We start from the raw sequence: 17402 nt of genomic DNA, 5'->3' as shown, positions 1-17402 counted from the left end.
AAAAGTTGCATAATGCATAAGTTGTGTTTGATATAAAGACTTGACTTGTTGCTACCTGTATAAACCTCTTGTCGTTTGCTCACAGGGAAAGCATTGAGTGTTATGCTTTTGTTGTTGTTGTTTGTTTTATTATGAAAGGCACAGTAATTAACTATAGATATCAAAATCTTAAATTCTACAAAAGAACTCAGTCCTGTCCTCAGTCTGAACATAAATCTATGGGCATTTCTGATTGTTATGAAGTCCCATGAACGCTACTTGTTTTAAAGGCCAACCTTCTCCATTGCTCATTCATAAAACATGGGCAGATTCCTCTGTAATGAAATCACCGCGACGCCAATTCTCTCTCAAATCCCGGCTCCTGTCAGCGCGCAGTGGCCGATACCTGAAGGCGTAAGGGGCTTTTCTCGGTCTCCAGAGCTCAGGCCGCCTCTCCGGTTTCACGAGTGGAGGATGGTTTCAGATGGTTTAAGGATGATGTTGACAACGGCCGTCGAGCGGGAGAGGCCAAAGCCATGCAAGGCCTGCAGGCTACAAGTCTGGCCTGAGCCACTCGAGGGATTCAACAAAGAGGCTGCAGCGCTGGGATGGCTCCAGTGGCATTTCTCAGCGGATCAGATGCACTCTTTGGAAACAAAATAGCCTCTAGAAATGTGTACTCTTATAGTAGTTGTAAAGTTTAAAGGCACTGACAGTTATTTTTGTATTTTTTGACACGTAAAATGATGATTAAACAGTATTTCATCATGTTATCAACATGGGTTATGTCTAAGGTCGATGCCATTTTTATTGGCTGATATTTATGACCGATATTTTTCTAAATGTCTGGTCTATAATCCTGTAAAAACATAAATACTTAGCCATTCCAGCAGTGGCCGATTTAATTGTATTACTTTAGGTCCAGGGTCCTCAAAGTACGGCACACGGGCCAAATTCGGCCCACAAGATGATTTAACCCGGCCCCTGACTTGTAGGGCACACGTCCCTGAGTATGTAAAAAAAAAAAAAGGAAGTCTCTAACCCATTCCTGTGCGGAGTTATGATTGTTTTTAACTAAATAACCAGTATGCTCATCCCAGCCACTAGGGGGCATGGCTATAGGGGGATGACTGTGCCAGGCTAGTTATCTCTACTTCACAATGAGGCCTGCTGCATTTTGGTCATGCAATTCTATGTTATAGCCAACCCGGCCCGGCCCCCCCATCACAGGCAGGAATGATAATGTGGCCCCCAGAGAAAAAGGTTTGAGGACCCCTGGTTTAGGTGATTCGATCATAGTTTCTGTCCCAGCTTTGATTATCTGCTGTTAGCATTAGCATACTGATGCTAGCCGCAGCGATAAGGAATACAATTGCAGAGGTTAAAGCAAACTCAGTGATTTAATTCTCCAGGTTTTGTGCTTCACAGTAACTTTCAGCATGTCCATTTTGACTGAGGTTTAGTGAAACTGTTTAACAAACTTGTAGCTCACCAATTTTCATTGCAATGTTTCTCTGTAACCCGGGGCCGAGGGAGTTGTTTTACAGACCTGACTTTGCTCTTTCCAATGCAAAAAAAAAAGTCTTTATTACTTTTGGTCCCCGAAATATCTGCGCTTGATCGGCTCGATAGCCAAAAGTTATTAATTGGCAGTGGAAAGGACTTTGGGCCTTTTTTCCTACAAAAAAAATAGTGCATCCAACAGAAGTTTTGGCTCGAAATTCCTCTGTTTTACAGCGTGTTTGCAAACCTTAATAACTGCAATATGCACCGTTTTTTATGTTTGTGACTTTTGTTTATTACCAGTATAAACTATGTTACTGCGAACTTGAGTATTACACTTCAGAAAATGTCCAACGGTTCCAAATTCGTAGCAGTGTGACGATAATCTGGATCTGTATTGTAATGAGGCTGGCGAAGTGTGTTCCTCCCTGATCTATGTGCGGTACTTGTTTGAATAGCGGCTTGTTTGGTTGACCACAAGTAGATTTATGTTCAAGGGACTCTGCTATTTGTGTGTGTGTGTGTGTGTGTGTGTGTGTGTGTGTGTGTGTGTGCGTGCGTGTGTGTGTGGGTTGTATTGAATAATTCATCTGGCTTTTGTGTGTGTCGTGCAGCAGCAGAGCCTGTATTATTGATGCGAGCGATGCTGTATAAGACATGGAGTCAATGAAGACCCTCAGAGACGCTGGCCGTGTTAACTTTTATTATTTATGTTGTATCAGTAGCGCTACTGTCCTCGCGCGGCGCACGCTGGGCTGCAATCACGCCTCGTCAACGTGATGATGAGCGATGATCGTGTTTGTTTTAACGCTGTCACAAGTGAAAAGGTCACATCCCCATATGACGATATCCCACAGTGGGTTCTGGAAGTATTCATTCTCCTCCTTGTCAGGCTGGAGAATAATTTTAAAAAAAATAGCAATTGAAAATCTAATGTGAAAACCAGCATAAGGGTGATAAAGAGAAATGGAAAGTTTCTGTAAAGTCCAGAGCATCTCGGCCCCCCTTTAACACTCAACATGGCATATTCCATTGAAAACAATACGTAAGATTTGTACTCCTAAATCTAGAAATGAATTATAAAAAATGCACGAATGATGGAGTAATTATTCATTTAAAATCCTATATTTATACACATACATGTAAACGTATTTACAAAATCTGTTTCCTTTTATTTATTTGATGTGTAGACAAGCTTTGGGGGACCCCTTAAGAACCTTAGATTTTGGGATCTTGGTATCAAACTGCTCAGGGCCATGAAGAAGCCCTTTTTGTCTTAAAAACAAAATAAAATGGGGGGTTGCCCATATGAAACCATCTTGCCCCGGTCCCCAGCAAATCTGTGAACGGCCCTGAGACTGCTACATAGTATTATACACAGAAATGATAACTTTATGATAGGCAAAGACTTGAAAACATTAGTCTTTAAACATGGAAAGGTACAATAGCTTCTTGAGCTGATTTGACTTGGTTTGACTACTTTTGATTAAATGTATTTTGCATTGTCCGTAAATATTATAATGCTTTAATGTGTGTACTGTGTTTCATAAGTTTCTACAGTTTTTTGATTAATTCTCCCGTACATAGTCCCTGCTACACAAATCAATAAACTAAACTAAAGCCCACACTCTCTAATGAACACCTTTGGCCCCTGTTTGCAGTCTTGAGGGACGACTTCCGGCAGACCCCCAGCGACGTGGTGGTGGCTGCGGGCGAACCGGCCGTCATGGAGTGCATCCCGCCCAGAGGCCACCCCGAGCCCACCATCTCCTGGAAGAGGAACAACATCAAGGTGAACGACCGCGACGAGAGGATCACGGTGAGTGAGAACGGAGACGAATGAGATGTAAATGTGTGTAACGTCAGTGCGTGGGGGGAGAGCATTAGCATTAGGCACAGACTGATGCATTGATTGGCACTTTGTTCTCAAAAATCTGTAGCAGGGTCAATAAAGCTGGAATTAGCATCATAAATATTAGTTGTGTAAGCTCTCAGTCGCAGATGCAGCTCTCAAGAAATAGACTTAAAAAAGAGTGACTGAAAGTGATCGAATACATAACCATCTCAAAAGTTACTCACTCAAACTTTTGTCAAGTATAGCAAACATTATAGGAAATATGTCATAATTCTGAGTGCAAAATACCTTTTCATTGTTGCCTAAGCTTCCTTCTGAAAAGCAATGAAGAAAATCTCAAGAAAAATGAAACCCAGCTACATTAAATTAAGCCAAAAAGGAAGGAATTGTGAGCTGAACGGCCGCCTTAGAGTTAAGCCTGCAGAGCATATGCTATGTACTTTCATGCCAGACTCAGCGCTGAGAGTTTGCCCAGGCAGTTCTGCTCATCCTCCCATTTCCAATAAGGAAGTGTGTAGTTTTACTGTATTGCCAAGAAATATTCACACCAGTTCTTATTATTTTTGGATATATTACTTTTGCAATGCTTCAGATCTGAATTAATGTTAATTTGACTTCAGTAAACTGCTTCTTATACATTCAATAGTAGCACAGAAATAGCGTTTTCAGACTGATTTATAGGTCTTTACAGTAAGAAGTGAAGATCTCATGGTCTGCAGGTGTTTGTGTGTCACTGCGTAGGGCGTCATTTATCAGGGCAGGCGTTAAATAGCATTAGGCGTTTCTTTTTGAAAAAATACCATGTATTGCTGTTTAAGGCCACAAATCTGACTTAGAGGTGCGTAAATGCTGCTTATCCACTTTGTGCAAATGCTTCTCCATTTGACCATGAGCAAACGCTATGTAAATGAACCCCCACGTCGTCCAGAATCCTTCCATCAAAGTAAGAGCCTTCAAAAAGTTGTTAAAGGGACTATACAGAATTTAAAAATTATGTATAGTCCTCCCCCTACATCAGGGGTGTCCAAACATTTTTCATGGGGGGCTGCATACTGAAGCGTACACAGGGTCAAGGGCCATAGATCGGTGGTTAGTGCCGCAAAACCTTTGACTAGCAGAGGTTTAAATTGCGCCCCACACCTTTATTTATGCAGAAAACCTTCATGCCAGCTCTGTCTCACAGTAAAAGGTTAGTTGTTTGGTTAGAATTGTGTAGAATGATTACATTTCAAATAAAAAGGACTATCTCTGATGATGTGTCCCGATTCAGCAAGAAGGCAGAGGGCCACCAAAAATTGGTCTGAGGGCCGCATTTGGCCCCCGGGCCGCACTTTGGACACCCCTGCCCTACATGTTCCTCCATGTGTAGAATGAGCTCAGACCTGTTCACCACAAATACCTCTAAAATCCTGCACTGTCACTCAAAAAGTTGTTTATTCGGGTCCGAAGTGCCGTCATGCACGAGTTTAATATAGAAGGTGCAGTTACACGTATGACCTGAGGTGGCAGTAGTGAGTATAAATGGCTAACTTGCATCTAGCCCCTTTAACAAGAGTCTAGGTGACTATGTAGTGAAAACTATTACTTAGATGTTCCAATTACTAGGGCTGCAATATTTAGACAAAACAACCTAATTGCGATTGTGTGCCATTTTAATGTTTTATATATAGCGTACGTTTCATTCTTCATTCAGTTGAGCATCAAGCTGCATATATACACTTCTAAAAGTACTGTTTAACATAATGGTATTCAGTTGTTACAGTTCAGCTTTTAGCAAAGGGCAAAGAGGCGTTTTATGGAGTTGTCAGAAAAACATACTTAGTTTTAATCATTCTCGCATAAATGTGGCCCACTCACACTCTTTCTCCCTATTCAGCTGTATTAAAGTGTTGAATCCGCCTCATATTGACATCAATAACCTGCTGTACAGATGTTATAATTAGACGCGGCTAAATACTGTGGCGCACAGTGATGAGCGGAGGGATCAACTTTTTTGGACCACCTCAACCAGACCTGTCAAGTTTGAGGAGTTTGTTTATAGTGCCCTGCAGGCCACACAAACAGACGCCTCTGAATAGCCAGCAGCCAAAGACAGGCGAGGTTCGATAATTCTGATTTGCGAAAATGTCTTTCCCTCAAACGGCGGAGGCGCAAAGCGGAGACAAAAGAGCAAACCTCAGGCCCCTTGAGGTTCGATTTCGATTCGATAAAGGTTGCAGCCCTATTACTTCACCCTCCAATAATTGTAATTACTTGGGCTCCTCCAATATAACCGCAAACCCTGTATTGTGGTCAGGAAATTTCCTCACCCTTTAAATTCTATTCGCGCTCGCTATTGAGTATCGGATATCCGCGTCGTCGATGCTGCTCCGTCACCGTCGACGGCTTAAAGACAAACGCGGCTGAAATCCATTGATTCCCGATGATTGCGTCCGACTGAGGAGCTGATACCTTTTTCCCTCTTTAACAAATGTTTTTGGACGTGCACGCGGGTTTTCGAAACAACGATTCACCGCTCTTCACCTTCGCCCAAAAAAAACAACAACGAAAGAGACGTTGCCATGACGACCCGGCCCCCGAAGCTACAAAGCCCTCTCTAGTCATCCGTCCCATCTGTCAAAAGCCCAACACGCATCAGGACTCGCCTTCGGTAGCCGCGGCCGTTCTTCACTCCATCACCCGGCCCCGATGTTTCCGCCCACACCTCCGCGCTCATCGTGTTTGTCATCCACTACGAGCGCGATTCATCTCAAACCTGCTGTTTTCTTTTCCCTCCCCAGATCCGAGGAGGGAAGTTGATGATCTCCAACACGCGGAAAAGCGACGCCGGCATGTACGTGTGCGTGGGAACCAACATGGTGGGGGAGAAGGACAGCGACCCGGCGGAGCTGGTGGTGTTCGGTGAGTTCATGGAAATGTGTCTGTTTCTACCTAATCTCATGGTTTTTATTTAGTTTTGTTATTTTAATGATGATTAGTGAAGCTGAATGAAGCCCGTTGAATGGACTGTGCCACAATGAAGGCCTTAAAAGTCATGAAAATGGATTCAAACTGGCATTAAATCCACATTTCTTGGAGAATTATGACACTGCTCAACAATGTTACTGTATAAGTTCATTGAAAATACAAAGATTATGATCTAAAGTAGGGGTCGGCAAGTTGGTGTTGAGTTGATTTTCAATATTGCCAACACACCAAAGGCCGATCCACGCCATTGTAGCCTATTTAAAACACTTTTTTTCTGCAAATGCCAATTATCGCCATTACTTTAAAGGGACTATACGTAAAGTATATTCCTCCCCCTACATGTTTCAGCCATAATGTGTAGAATGAGCCCAGACCTGTTCACCACAACTGCCTCTAAAATCCTGAACTGTCACTCAAAAACGTGTTAATTCTGGTCCGAAGTGCCGTCATGCACGAGCTTAATATAGAAGCTGCAGTTACACAAAAGACCTGGGGTGGCAGTAGTGAGTATAAAATGGCGAACTTGCATCCAGCCCCGTTAATGACAAGCTGCAACCCAAATAAAACTGTAATGTCATTTTTTTTTTTACATATATCGTATAGAATATTGTATTTTCCACACAACTTTTTATTGAACAAGCAGAAGATATGCTTTTAAGACTGAAATCAGGAACCAAACATTGATTTGAACAGACTCCGGTAGTGTTTCCATGCAGTTTCAGATGGAAAATATTGAAAAAAAAGTTCTCCCTGACAATTACATTATATAAGCAGAATGTTCTGCCAGGAAATGTATATTTAATAAAAATACTGACACTATTTTTCACATTTTTTGAGTACTTTAAAGAGGCTAGATGCAAGTTTGTCATTTTATACTCCCTACTGCCACCTCAGGTCATACGTGTAACTGCAGTGTCTATATTAAGCTCGTGCATGACGGCACTTCGGACCCGAATTAACACCTTTATGAGTGACAGTGCAGGATTTTAGAGGCAGTTGTGGTGAACAGGTCTGAGCTCATACACATTAGGACATGGCTGGAACCTGTAGGGGGAGGAAAATACATAATTTTAACATTTTTAAACTCCTATTGTGTATATTTGATCTCTTATTTGCATAATAATATTTCTCAAATTCATCTTTGGGCCAGAGGTTCTGTGCTAGAAGGCCAGATTTGGCTCCCAGGCCTGACGTTGCCTACCCCTGGTCTAAAGCATTTTCAGCTGCAGTTTGGCCTGAATTTGACCATTATTTTTTATCCTTTTTGTACAAAACTTCTTCCTGACATTAAAAAACAAAACAGTAATTGTGACGTGCTTCTGCCTGTATAAACCCTGGAAACACTTCATTCTTCTCAGGGACGGCGTACATGCACACTGCCTATAATAAAAGCACATTTATGTATTTGATCTGTCAGACATCCAGATATAAGACGAAGTCTGAGCCACAGTCTCGTCATGATCTGGTTAATATTTATGTAATTACGAGGTGAATCCACATGAAACTAAAAACTTTCATTAAGTTTAGCATCAATCAGGAGCAATTAATAAATCTTACACTGGTTTGACTGCTCACAAGATGGCTATAGTAACTTTGAGGATCCGGTGTAACCTTTTGCCATCAATCATAAATCAGAAATGTTTCCTCTGAAGTGAAAAGGTGTCCTCTCCTCTGACTTGGTTTATTGAGTTAGATTCTTTCGCTCTTTGCTCCTCAGTTTGTTCTTGTAAAGCCAAAGATGAATGGTTTTCCTGTGTTCTGTGGCCCTGGCTTTGCCCCTCTGACCCGCCTGCCCCGCACGGCTCAGCAAAGCGGCCGCATAAGCGTTCTTAAAGCTTCTATTGATTTCAGGAAATAGATAGAGAATTGATATTTTCTGCGCAGACTTCTGTCAAACCATCCCCCTGCTCCTGTTCACCATCGTCCATATGCTGTTTCCTTCTGGACGTTGCTGACAACACTTTGATACAGAAAAAGTGAATTATCTTTACTGTTACCTTTGATTTTATGCTAGCGGGAGTCTAAAATAGTCTCACATAAGAAAATGACTTAAAAGCGGCGCTTGCCATTGGAACAAAGCATGTTTTTTTCTTGACTTTGACTTTTTTCTTGTTCCATTCGCAATCCTATAAGGGCCTGTCTCAGTCTCCGCAATGTCTCCACAGCTCGGACTGATTGTGCACATACAAAGGGCTTCGAGCAGGCATGGGCAAACTAAGGCCCGGGGGCCAGATGCAGCCCGCCTAGCCCTTCGATCCGGCCCTCAAAACATGACCAAGTCCGATATGCATTGCCTAATAAAGGAGGAAACACCCTAAAGGAAAGATAATGCACTACTGCTGCTATTTTGTTGCTCTTTTAATGTGTTTAGGCGTTTACAGTCTATTTGAGAAACGTAATTGCCAAATTCATAAGTGGTCTGTCCCTCGTGGAAAGTTCAAAAACCCAATGTGGCCCTCGCATCAGAAACTCTGCTCATATCTGGCTGAAAGCACTGTAAAAAGTAATTAACTAGATTAGTATAAACATCTCAGTTTGAGCATAATAATCCAAATTGTAGTTGTTTTGACTAGTCAAAGGGACTATACGGAGTTTAAAAATGTCAAAGTTATGTATTTTCCTCCCCCTACATGTTCCAACAATGTCCTATGGTGTAGAATGAGCTCAGACCTGTTCACCACAACTGCCTCTAAAATCCTGCACTGTCTCTCAAAATGGTGTTAATTTGTGTCGAAGTGCCGTCATGCACAAGCTTAATATAGAAGGTGCAGTTACACGTATGACCTGAGGTGGCAGTAGTGAGTATAAAATGGCTAACTTGCATCTAGCCCTTTTAAGATGTTGGGCATTTGTCCTTGATTGTTTCACTTGTTCTGAGATGTTTCTGACTCGTTTCAGTACATTTCGTACATATATCTTGTAATTTTCTTTGCCAATGTGGTAAGAAAATTGGCCTTATCTCATTATTTGAAGCAAAATTTACCGTAGAACTGGTCTGAAATGTCCTCTTCAAGCAAAGTAAACTTGGTCCGATCAAGTGTCTAAGTTAGTGCAAACCACTCAAAACAAGATACATTTCCTCAGTTCAACTCTTGATATTTACTTTTGCAGTGAGACCCTGGCATTAAAGCGAGTCTCCAAGCAGTCTCGGTGAAAACGAACATGTCCGATTTCAGCTGAGTCTCCGCATGGTCTCCGAGAGGTCTCAACCTGTGAGAAGTTTCTGTGACGTCCCTGCAATGTCTCAGAGACCTGTCGGATACCAAGGAGATCTCAAAGAGTCATATGGAGTCTCTGAGATCTCCTTGGTAGACCTCTCGGAGACAATGTGGAGACTTTATGGAACTGTCTTCAAGTCTCGGCTGAAATTGAACCTGTGGCAACTCCAACTAGTCTCCAGGCCGGTGAGATAGGCCCTTCATTCTAAGACAGTCCCAACCTATTTAAAATCAACACGAATTCTCTTAATCCAAGCACTTTCTCGGCCCAAAAGTTGTTTTTGTAGGACATACTCAGTTCTCAGGTCACTGTATCTAAAACTTCTCATTTACAGTGTACGGTTCATGAATACATAAAGATTTCGGCATCTTTGGAGAGAAGTGAGATCTCTGGAAATGCACAATCCCGCGGTCTTTGGATTAAACACATGGATCACACACTAACGGCACAAGTTTACATCGAGTTAACTTTCTTTATTAGCCTCATTATTTAACCGAAGGAGCTCAAACCGCAGCCTTAAATACCTGTTTAATCACTGAATCCCAGCCCGCTCACTTAGTTTATCTGCGGCGCGGCGCTATTACTCTTATTTGCTGTAACCCCGCAGTTACCCCTTAAGCAGCGCCATCAATTCCGAAGTTTGTTTACGGCCCGGTTTGGGTAATTAATCCCACATTAGTTTGCAGACTCCAGAGGATTCGGTGCGTCACAGTGAAGAGTCTTTAACCACAGACGCTGCCGCACTCACGGTCCCGTCGCTTCTTGTCCCTCCACTTTGACACAATATCTGAGCTAATACTGGGTGTGTGTTGTTTCCCGCAGAGAGGCCGGTCTTCACCAAGCAGCCGGTGAACCAGGTCGTTCTCGCCGACGATACGGTGGACTTCTTTTGCGAGGTGCACGGGGACCCCACTCCCACTGTGCGCTGGAGGCGGGACGAGGGAGAGCTGCCCCGGGGAAGGTGAGATGGAGCATTTACTGCCAGTGTCGAACGGTTAAGTGTAAGATTGAAACGTGTCCTTCAAGGTTTTGTCAAGGGAGAAAGTTACATAGACATTTTCAACGACAAAATGACCAAAAGAGATATAGTTTGTTCTATTACATATCTACACATAGTTAAGATTTTGCCAAAGATTTTACCAAGTTTTCATGCTTTTTTCTTGGCACTGACAGGAAGTGACATAGATACAGACGGCATCTCTGGACTCGCCCATATATGGACATGTTTGAAAACAGTTAAGGGGGAAAACAATTTGGAGAAAAATCTAAACTTTCTCTAATTATTCCAAAAATACTTTGACATGCTGAAATATGAATAAAGTTTTCCTCTAAATAAAGATACAAAGACATGGAGAGGAACAAAGTGGTTCAACAGCCCATAAATACATAAAAGCTAGCTAGCGCTTGCTATGACTGCCTTTTTTTCACTTCTACTGAATAATCTGCTGTGAATAAACATCCATATGGACCTGATTTACACTTGACTTTATTTGTATGTGATAAATAGGTTCATATTCCACCAGAAAATGGCTAAAAAGAGTGAAATGTATATTTTTTTTTTTTGTTTTCTACCTCATCAGGAGCAGACAATATTTTTTCATGCTCTAGAAAACCTCATAGGCTTTGTTAAAGCAGTACTAAGTAACTCATGCCCCTTGAGGCCATAAGCGCCACTGCAGGTGTCATAGCATGTTGCGTTTTTTTTACTCATTAATTGTCCGTGAGAGTAAATACTACGCTGACAGAAAAGACAAAGGGACAGAGGGATATTGTACATCCACTTACACAATGGAGATAATTTTTTCCCACTCAAACTTGGCTTAGCTTAGCTTTGCCTGTTAGCCTGCTAGCTTCTTCGTGATTCCATTCGTGTGTATTGGGGCCTTCGGGTCGGAGCAGGGAAAGTTGCAAGTTTGGTTTTCTGGCCAGAGACACCAGGGGGAGATGAAGGACCCCCCAATCATCCCATTAACACTTGTATTACTCCCAGAGGGACTACGGAAAGTATTTATTAAGGTAAACAAGTTACTTAGTCCTGCTTTAAGAAAATGAAGTGCAGAACTCTTGCTAATTTTGAGTAGATTTGCACTTATTGCCAGTTTGTTCTTATACTTTACTGTTTATGTTCTATTTCATGTGCTTTTCTCTGATATTAAGCAACTGAATCATTATTCCATTGGCAATCTTTTTTCAAGACAGACCAAACTTACTCAAAATTTTATTTATTTTAAGATAAGCATTTCCTCCTGTGTGTGATCCATCTGCCTATTCTCACCACATCGATCTTCCCATCATCCCCGCGGATCGTCGTCCATGTAACAATATGTCTCGGATGAATCATTTAAAACTCTCCACTCCTGGACAGCTCAGAAGTGGAGTCATGTTTCCCGTCGTGAGCGAGGGCCACTCTCTCTCTCTGACACTTGGTGAATGTGATTGGATGAAACTTTAATGACGCCTCGGGGGAGACGGGCTCAATCGTTCCCCCGTTGTCAGCAGGATTTAAATGTGCACTGAGGGTTAGGCCGGCGAGGATTTTTGTGTCTGTGGCCTAAAGCGACGCGGGACGACTCACTCTGTCTCCCGGAGTCCGCGGGCGGTGTAGTTAAAAAGCTATTTCTTATATTAATGGCAGCTGTCTTCCTCTGGCCCAGGGTGGTTCAGGCTGATACGCAGAACTAAGTCGGACATTGCACATTAAGACATCGAACAGGACTTCTTCTAGACGCGGGGTTGTATACTTGTCTCGGGGGGAATCCATTTTGCAATTAAAGGAGAATGCAGAAGAATAGAACAACTGTAATGTGTTTTTATGTCATTCAAAGAGAAAACATTGATATCAGTTTGTTTGACAACTGCAGGTCCATTGCTCTCAGTCAGAAGAATAAAAAACCTTTTCAGTGTCATGAAACTGAGGGAACGTCAGTCTTTCCGCTTTCCTAACTCGTGCTCTGTGTGTGTTTCTTTCCAGGTTCGAGATCCGCAGCGACAGCAGCTTGCGTCTGACCCAGGTGCGGGCCGAGGACGAGGGCACATACACCTGCGTGTCGGAGAACAGCGTGGGCAAAGCCGAGGCCTCCGGGACCTTACAAGTCCACGGTAAGTCTAAAAAAAAAAGCTCTCGCAACTGCCACTGAAAAGAAAGGAGCCTTTTCGGACGTCTTTGTTTGTCTGTGTTCTCTGCTGGGGTGCAGAAAGATTGAACCACAACAAAACGACAAAATACAATGAAGTCAATGAAGATTTTGACATGGAAATGAAGAGGACCAAGAAATAAGCTCAATAGTCTTTATGTGCCTTTGCCTTGAGCAGGAAAGTAAAAATATCTGCTCCTGGAATAAGCATTAAGATGTTTTGTTGATTAAGATTTCCTGTTTTAAGGCGAGACGCTGCAGGTGAACAGGGAAGCTTTTGAATTTAGAGAGTTTTATGTCATTTTATGTTTTCATAAATTAGACATTTTATGCCTAAAAATGCCCAAAACTGCTGATGTTTTCTAGCCTGGCATGAGGCAGACTGATCCTCCATGTTAAGATGGGGATATAGTCTGGTTTTATGCGATTTGAATCTCGCTGCAAAACTTCTACGCAAGGATTTCCCATCAAACACCAGTGCTCCTCCCGTAACCAAAACAGTAAAGATGGCGGCGGCGACACAACGATCTTTTACCAAAGCCCTTTCTTCTGTTTTAAATGAGCTGGACTGGTCCTTAAAGCCGCAGCAGAGGACTTTCACCCAAGCATTTACTCGACTGCACATGTGGACAAACAATCATGGCGGAGGACGTAAACGTAAAGCATCAGTCCCTTTGTGTTTGATTGGTTTGCTCTCGTTCAGCGTTAGCACCGACTCCAGTTTCGATTTGGAATTTGTGCCCTATTACCAGTATGGCTTTATGCCAGGCTAGATATTTTCAGCGACGAAATGTGTGGGTTTTTTTTGTCGACATATGAAAGTTACAGACTTTTTCAGAGGGGATTTTGGATCTTGCTTGGTTTTAAAATAAGCTGTTTATTAGTGAAAAAAATCTGCTGAATAAATCAAATTTTCCCTTGTGCTAGAAAGGTCAAAAATAAGATATTTAAAAATCCCCCTGAAAAACCTTCACAGTATTGTTAAATCTAAGACACTAAAGTGGAGATATTCTCGCACTGATTTGAGGACAATGCATTGTGAGAAGATGGCCCTTGAATTTACAATGTCCCATTTAAGTCAATGGAAAAGCATTGAATCAGTGCAATGATTAAACATTTTATTGTGAAGATTAGGTATTTTGTTGTTTCCAGGTAAATCTTTATATTTGAATAGACAATTTGGCCCAAAACCTGAAAACGGAAAATATTTAGTTTTGCCTGCAGTGTCTCTAAGTACAAAAACACATATTTCATTTTGGGTGAAATGACACCAAAAAGGTTCAAATATTATATAATTCCAGCTACTTGCAGTGAGTGTAAAGATATGGCTTCAGAATCACATTTCACAATATGAGACGCTGTGAAAAGAAATGAAAGCATCATTTGGACTCTGAATGCTTTAAGTTTACCCAGTCGCCGTCTCTGCCCACGGCGTGCGTTCCAACATGCCGCCTGACAAAGTGCACACCTACCAGAACAGCTTTAATGCCAACACAAAATGTCACAGAAACTTTCCCTGCCAGATCGAACGAGTTTGCAGCCTAAAAATAAATAAGCAGAGATGAAATGCCGACGCGCGGCGGCTGTGTGAGGCGTACAGTTCCTGATAGCGCTCTGTTATAGTGAGAAATGGATTTTAAGGCCTTTCAAGCGTCGACTCGTCATCCCTCCTGAGAGCGAGCGGAGATCAAAAAGCAGTGAAATTGCATTAGAATAAAGTCAGTACCCTGAAGAGAGGGGCCGGGATGAGAAATCTGTCATTTATGATGATAAAAGAGAATATTTAGAGTTTTGTTCTGGAACACTTGATTATGTGAGCCGAGCCGAGCGCTCTGTCCACACTAATGCGGTTTTAACACACATAACGGGCCGGGGCTTTTCCACAGCACAGCCCTATGGAGCACACTTTATAGACTTTACACTATTCATTAAAGATCGCAGGATAAGGAGGATATGTAACCGTTATACAGTATATAAGACCAGCCTGTACACTGGCTTTGCACAGCGAGTCTGTTTTCCAGATCTTGCAAATGTAGCCATGCATTTACTTATGTGTCAGGCGTTTGGACCTTTGGGTGCCAGTGTTGATATTTTACATTTTATCATGAATTTGTCATTGATTTAAAGGCCCTATACCTGATATTTCATCTAGAAGTGGAACAAAATTTGTTTTGTATCAATTTCACTTGCAGGCCAGTTTTCCTGTAAGGTGTAAAGCGTGCAAATGGGAGAGATGCTACAGATGCTAACAATTTGATTTGCTCGCTACATCTTTCACTGTGTATGATTAAAAGATAAAAACAGGTTTAGGGCCTTTTATGTCTCTGTAAGGACAAGAGCGTGATCAGGAAACACATGCCCCAGGGCAGGTTAAGACTTTGCCTGGAGCTCCCTCTACAGGCCGCTGTGGGAATAACTTGGCGTGACTAGCCGCTTCCTGGCGATGCACGGGCTCATTTATCAAGACAGTAATGAGCAAGCGGAAAAAATAAAATATGCTGTGGGCATGTTGCACGTACTTTACAGTGTGTATTACAGTATTAGGGCTCCAAATCTGATATGTTAATGGCCTACTGGCCGCCTCGGGAGGTGTTCCAGGCATGTCCTATTGGGACAAGGCCTCGTGGAAGACCCAGGACACACTGGAGGGACTATGTCAGGCAATCTATTGGGGGGGGATCTATGTCTCAGGGTCCCCCCAGAACAGCTGGAGGAGGTGTGCTCGGATCGGGAAGTCTGGGCATCTCTGCTGAGACTGCTGCCTCCATGACCCGGCCCTGGATAAAGCGGAAGAAAATGGATGGATGGAGTTTTAAACAAGTGAACAACATAGTTTAAATCTCAAAATGTAGAAGATGGTTTTGTGCGCTTTAGTACCTATATTTGCCTGACGTCTTCTTCGACTTTGCAGCACAATCCAGGTGACGTAAACTAAAGTGCCAATGATGCCAAATGATGCTCAGCAGTGGGTTTGATGCGACTCGGGCAGTGAGTTTTCAAAACAAAACATTTGTTAAAGGACCTTGTCAAAGAAAAGCGGCTACATCAAAAGTGATAAAGAAGAGACGAGGCGAGCCCACTCACTGTAAAGACAAGTCAAGCTTTTAGAAGCATTTTCTACCAATTGCGGCACGATGCTCGCATTTATTGACTCTAACTCTTGTACGTAATATCGTGTGACTTCATTGACAACATCACTTTGGCTTAACCTTTCGAGCATACTGTATATATTTTTCAACAGTGGATTTTTTTCCGCAGATGGGCTACGCCATTTCCAGCCACGTAATGTTTTTGCACAAAGATTGATTGCGAGTTATTGCAGAAACGCCGCACGAGCGCCTGGAAAAACCATCCCGTGCACTTCAACTCTTATTTTCTCAAACCACGCATCAATCACAGCGCACTTCCTGTATTTTTTCACCGTACATTTACTCCGTTGTGACTAATTCTGACATTATCGACTTGTCTTTGTCCGAACACGTCATCTCATTCATCTCTTCTCTTTCTCTCTTCCATGTCATCCTCCTCCACGCATCACTCTCCCATCGCAGTCGGCCCATCCAGTAAGTACCCCCATCCCCATCCCATATCTGCATCCGTGTATAAAAGACGCTTTGTGCTCGGACGCCCATAAACACGTCCCGCGCCGGCCGTGGGGAAGACGTATAGGGCGGATAAAAGCTCCGGCCCGTCCCCTCAGTCCTTTCAATAAATTAGCGGCACAAAACAGAAACCTCGGTCATGCGCTGATTGCTCACTCCATGCTGTGACAATTTAATTTTCTGTTTGCGCAGAAGTAGACGGCGCGCTTTGAGGGACGGCACTTTTATAACACCGGCCCCCCCTCTGTGACGTCTGGAAGGAGCTTAAAATCGGCTTACTCGAGCTCCTTTGGCGTGAGATTACGGCGGCCGAGTATCGATGTGCTTTTTGTAGTGCCTTTTAAGATATTAGAAAGGTTTAAAATGTTCTTATTTTTTCAGGGGATTCTCTTGATTGGTGGCACTGTGGGTAGATAGCATGCTTTTCTCCAGATCGATGAGCCGCTATATTTCTACATTTACTGCACCAGGCCTTCGAGTGATTGATCTCATTTCTCTAAACCGAGGACATGTTTCACGGTTTGACCCTAAAACTCTGCTCTCTCTCTGTCAGAGCACTGGTCGTTCGCTCTTTTCAAACGCATCTTTATTTGTAATTGCAGGTTTATGTGGAAAAAAAACATTGGTCCTGCTCAGTTTGTTTTATCTGCGCCTTTTTGTGGAGGTTTCACTGACAAAATCCATGTTTTTATTCACATTTTTGACTCGTAGGCTTTAATCGACAGGACAGTACAGGGTGAAAGGGGGTGAAGAGCGAAAAGAGACATTCAGCAAATGATTAGAGCCGAGCAATTTCCACCATCTTCTCAAACTATGCACAATAGGCTTAAACCTTGCCTTGACTAGGGATGCACCGATCCGATGCTGGTATCGGATATCAGAGCCAATACCCCCCAAAAAATATAGATATAGAGGCTACAAATATCCAATAGAGTTCGGGAAATTCCACAGTTACCACGGAGATCCGCCATCTTTGCAGCTGTTAGCCACACTATCTAAAAACAGTAAAAAAAAGTGGAGAAAAAAGCCTCCGTTAGCTGCCGAGTTACTGCTGGTAAATACATCTAACTCACTGTGTTTTTTAATGTGAACAATAACTCTCGTGTTTTGACTTTTAGAATCTCCATTAGTTTACAATTGCTG

At 42.6% G+C, this 17402-nt stretch overlaps 1 protein-coding gene and 1 long non-coding RNA gene across 4 annotated transcripts in view; one reads left to right on the top strand and one right to left on the bottom strand.

Annotated features, from left to right (window-relative positions):
• Positions 1-17402, top strand: part of robo3 (roundabout, axon guidance receptor, homolog 3) — a 366973-nt gene that overhangs the window by 243911 nt on the left and 105660 nt on the right. For all 3 annotated transcript variants that reach the window (XM_079565561.1, XM_079565560.1, XM_079565562.1), the window contains exons 3-6: positions 3144-3301; positions 6118-6238; positions 10346-10484; positions 12495-12622. In XM_079565561.1, coding sequence (XP_079421687.1) covers positions 3144-3301; positions 6118-6238; positions 10346-10484; positions 12495-12622 — 546 coding nt within the window. The remainder of the gene's footprint in view (positions 1-3143; positions 3302-6117; positions 6239-10345; positions 10485-12494; positions 12623-17402) is intronic.
• LOC306969925 overlaps positions 1-17402 on the bottom strand; it is a 358335-nt gene that overhangs the window by 246183 nt on the left and 94750 nt on the right. The gene's annotated exons all lie outside the window — the stretch shown is intronic.

The sequence above is a fragment of the Gobius niger genome (genome assembly GCF_951799975.1).
Source record: "Gobius niger genome assembly, chromosome: 11".
NCBI lineage: Eukaryota > Metazoa > Chordata > Actinopteri > Gobiiformes > Gobiidae > Gobius > Gobius niger.
The sequence above is the reverse complement of the archived record's forward strand: the minus strand, read 5'-3'. Positions and strand labels throughout refer to the sequence as shown.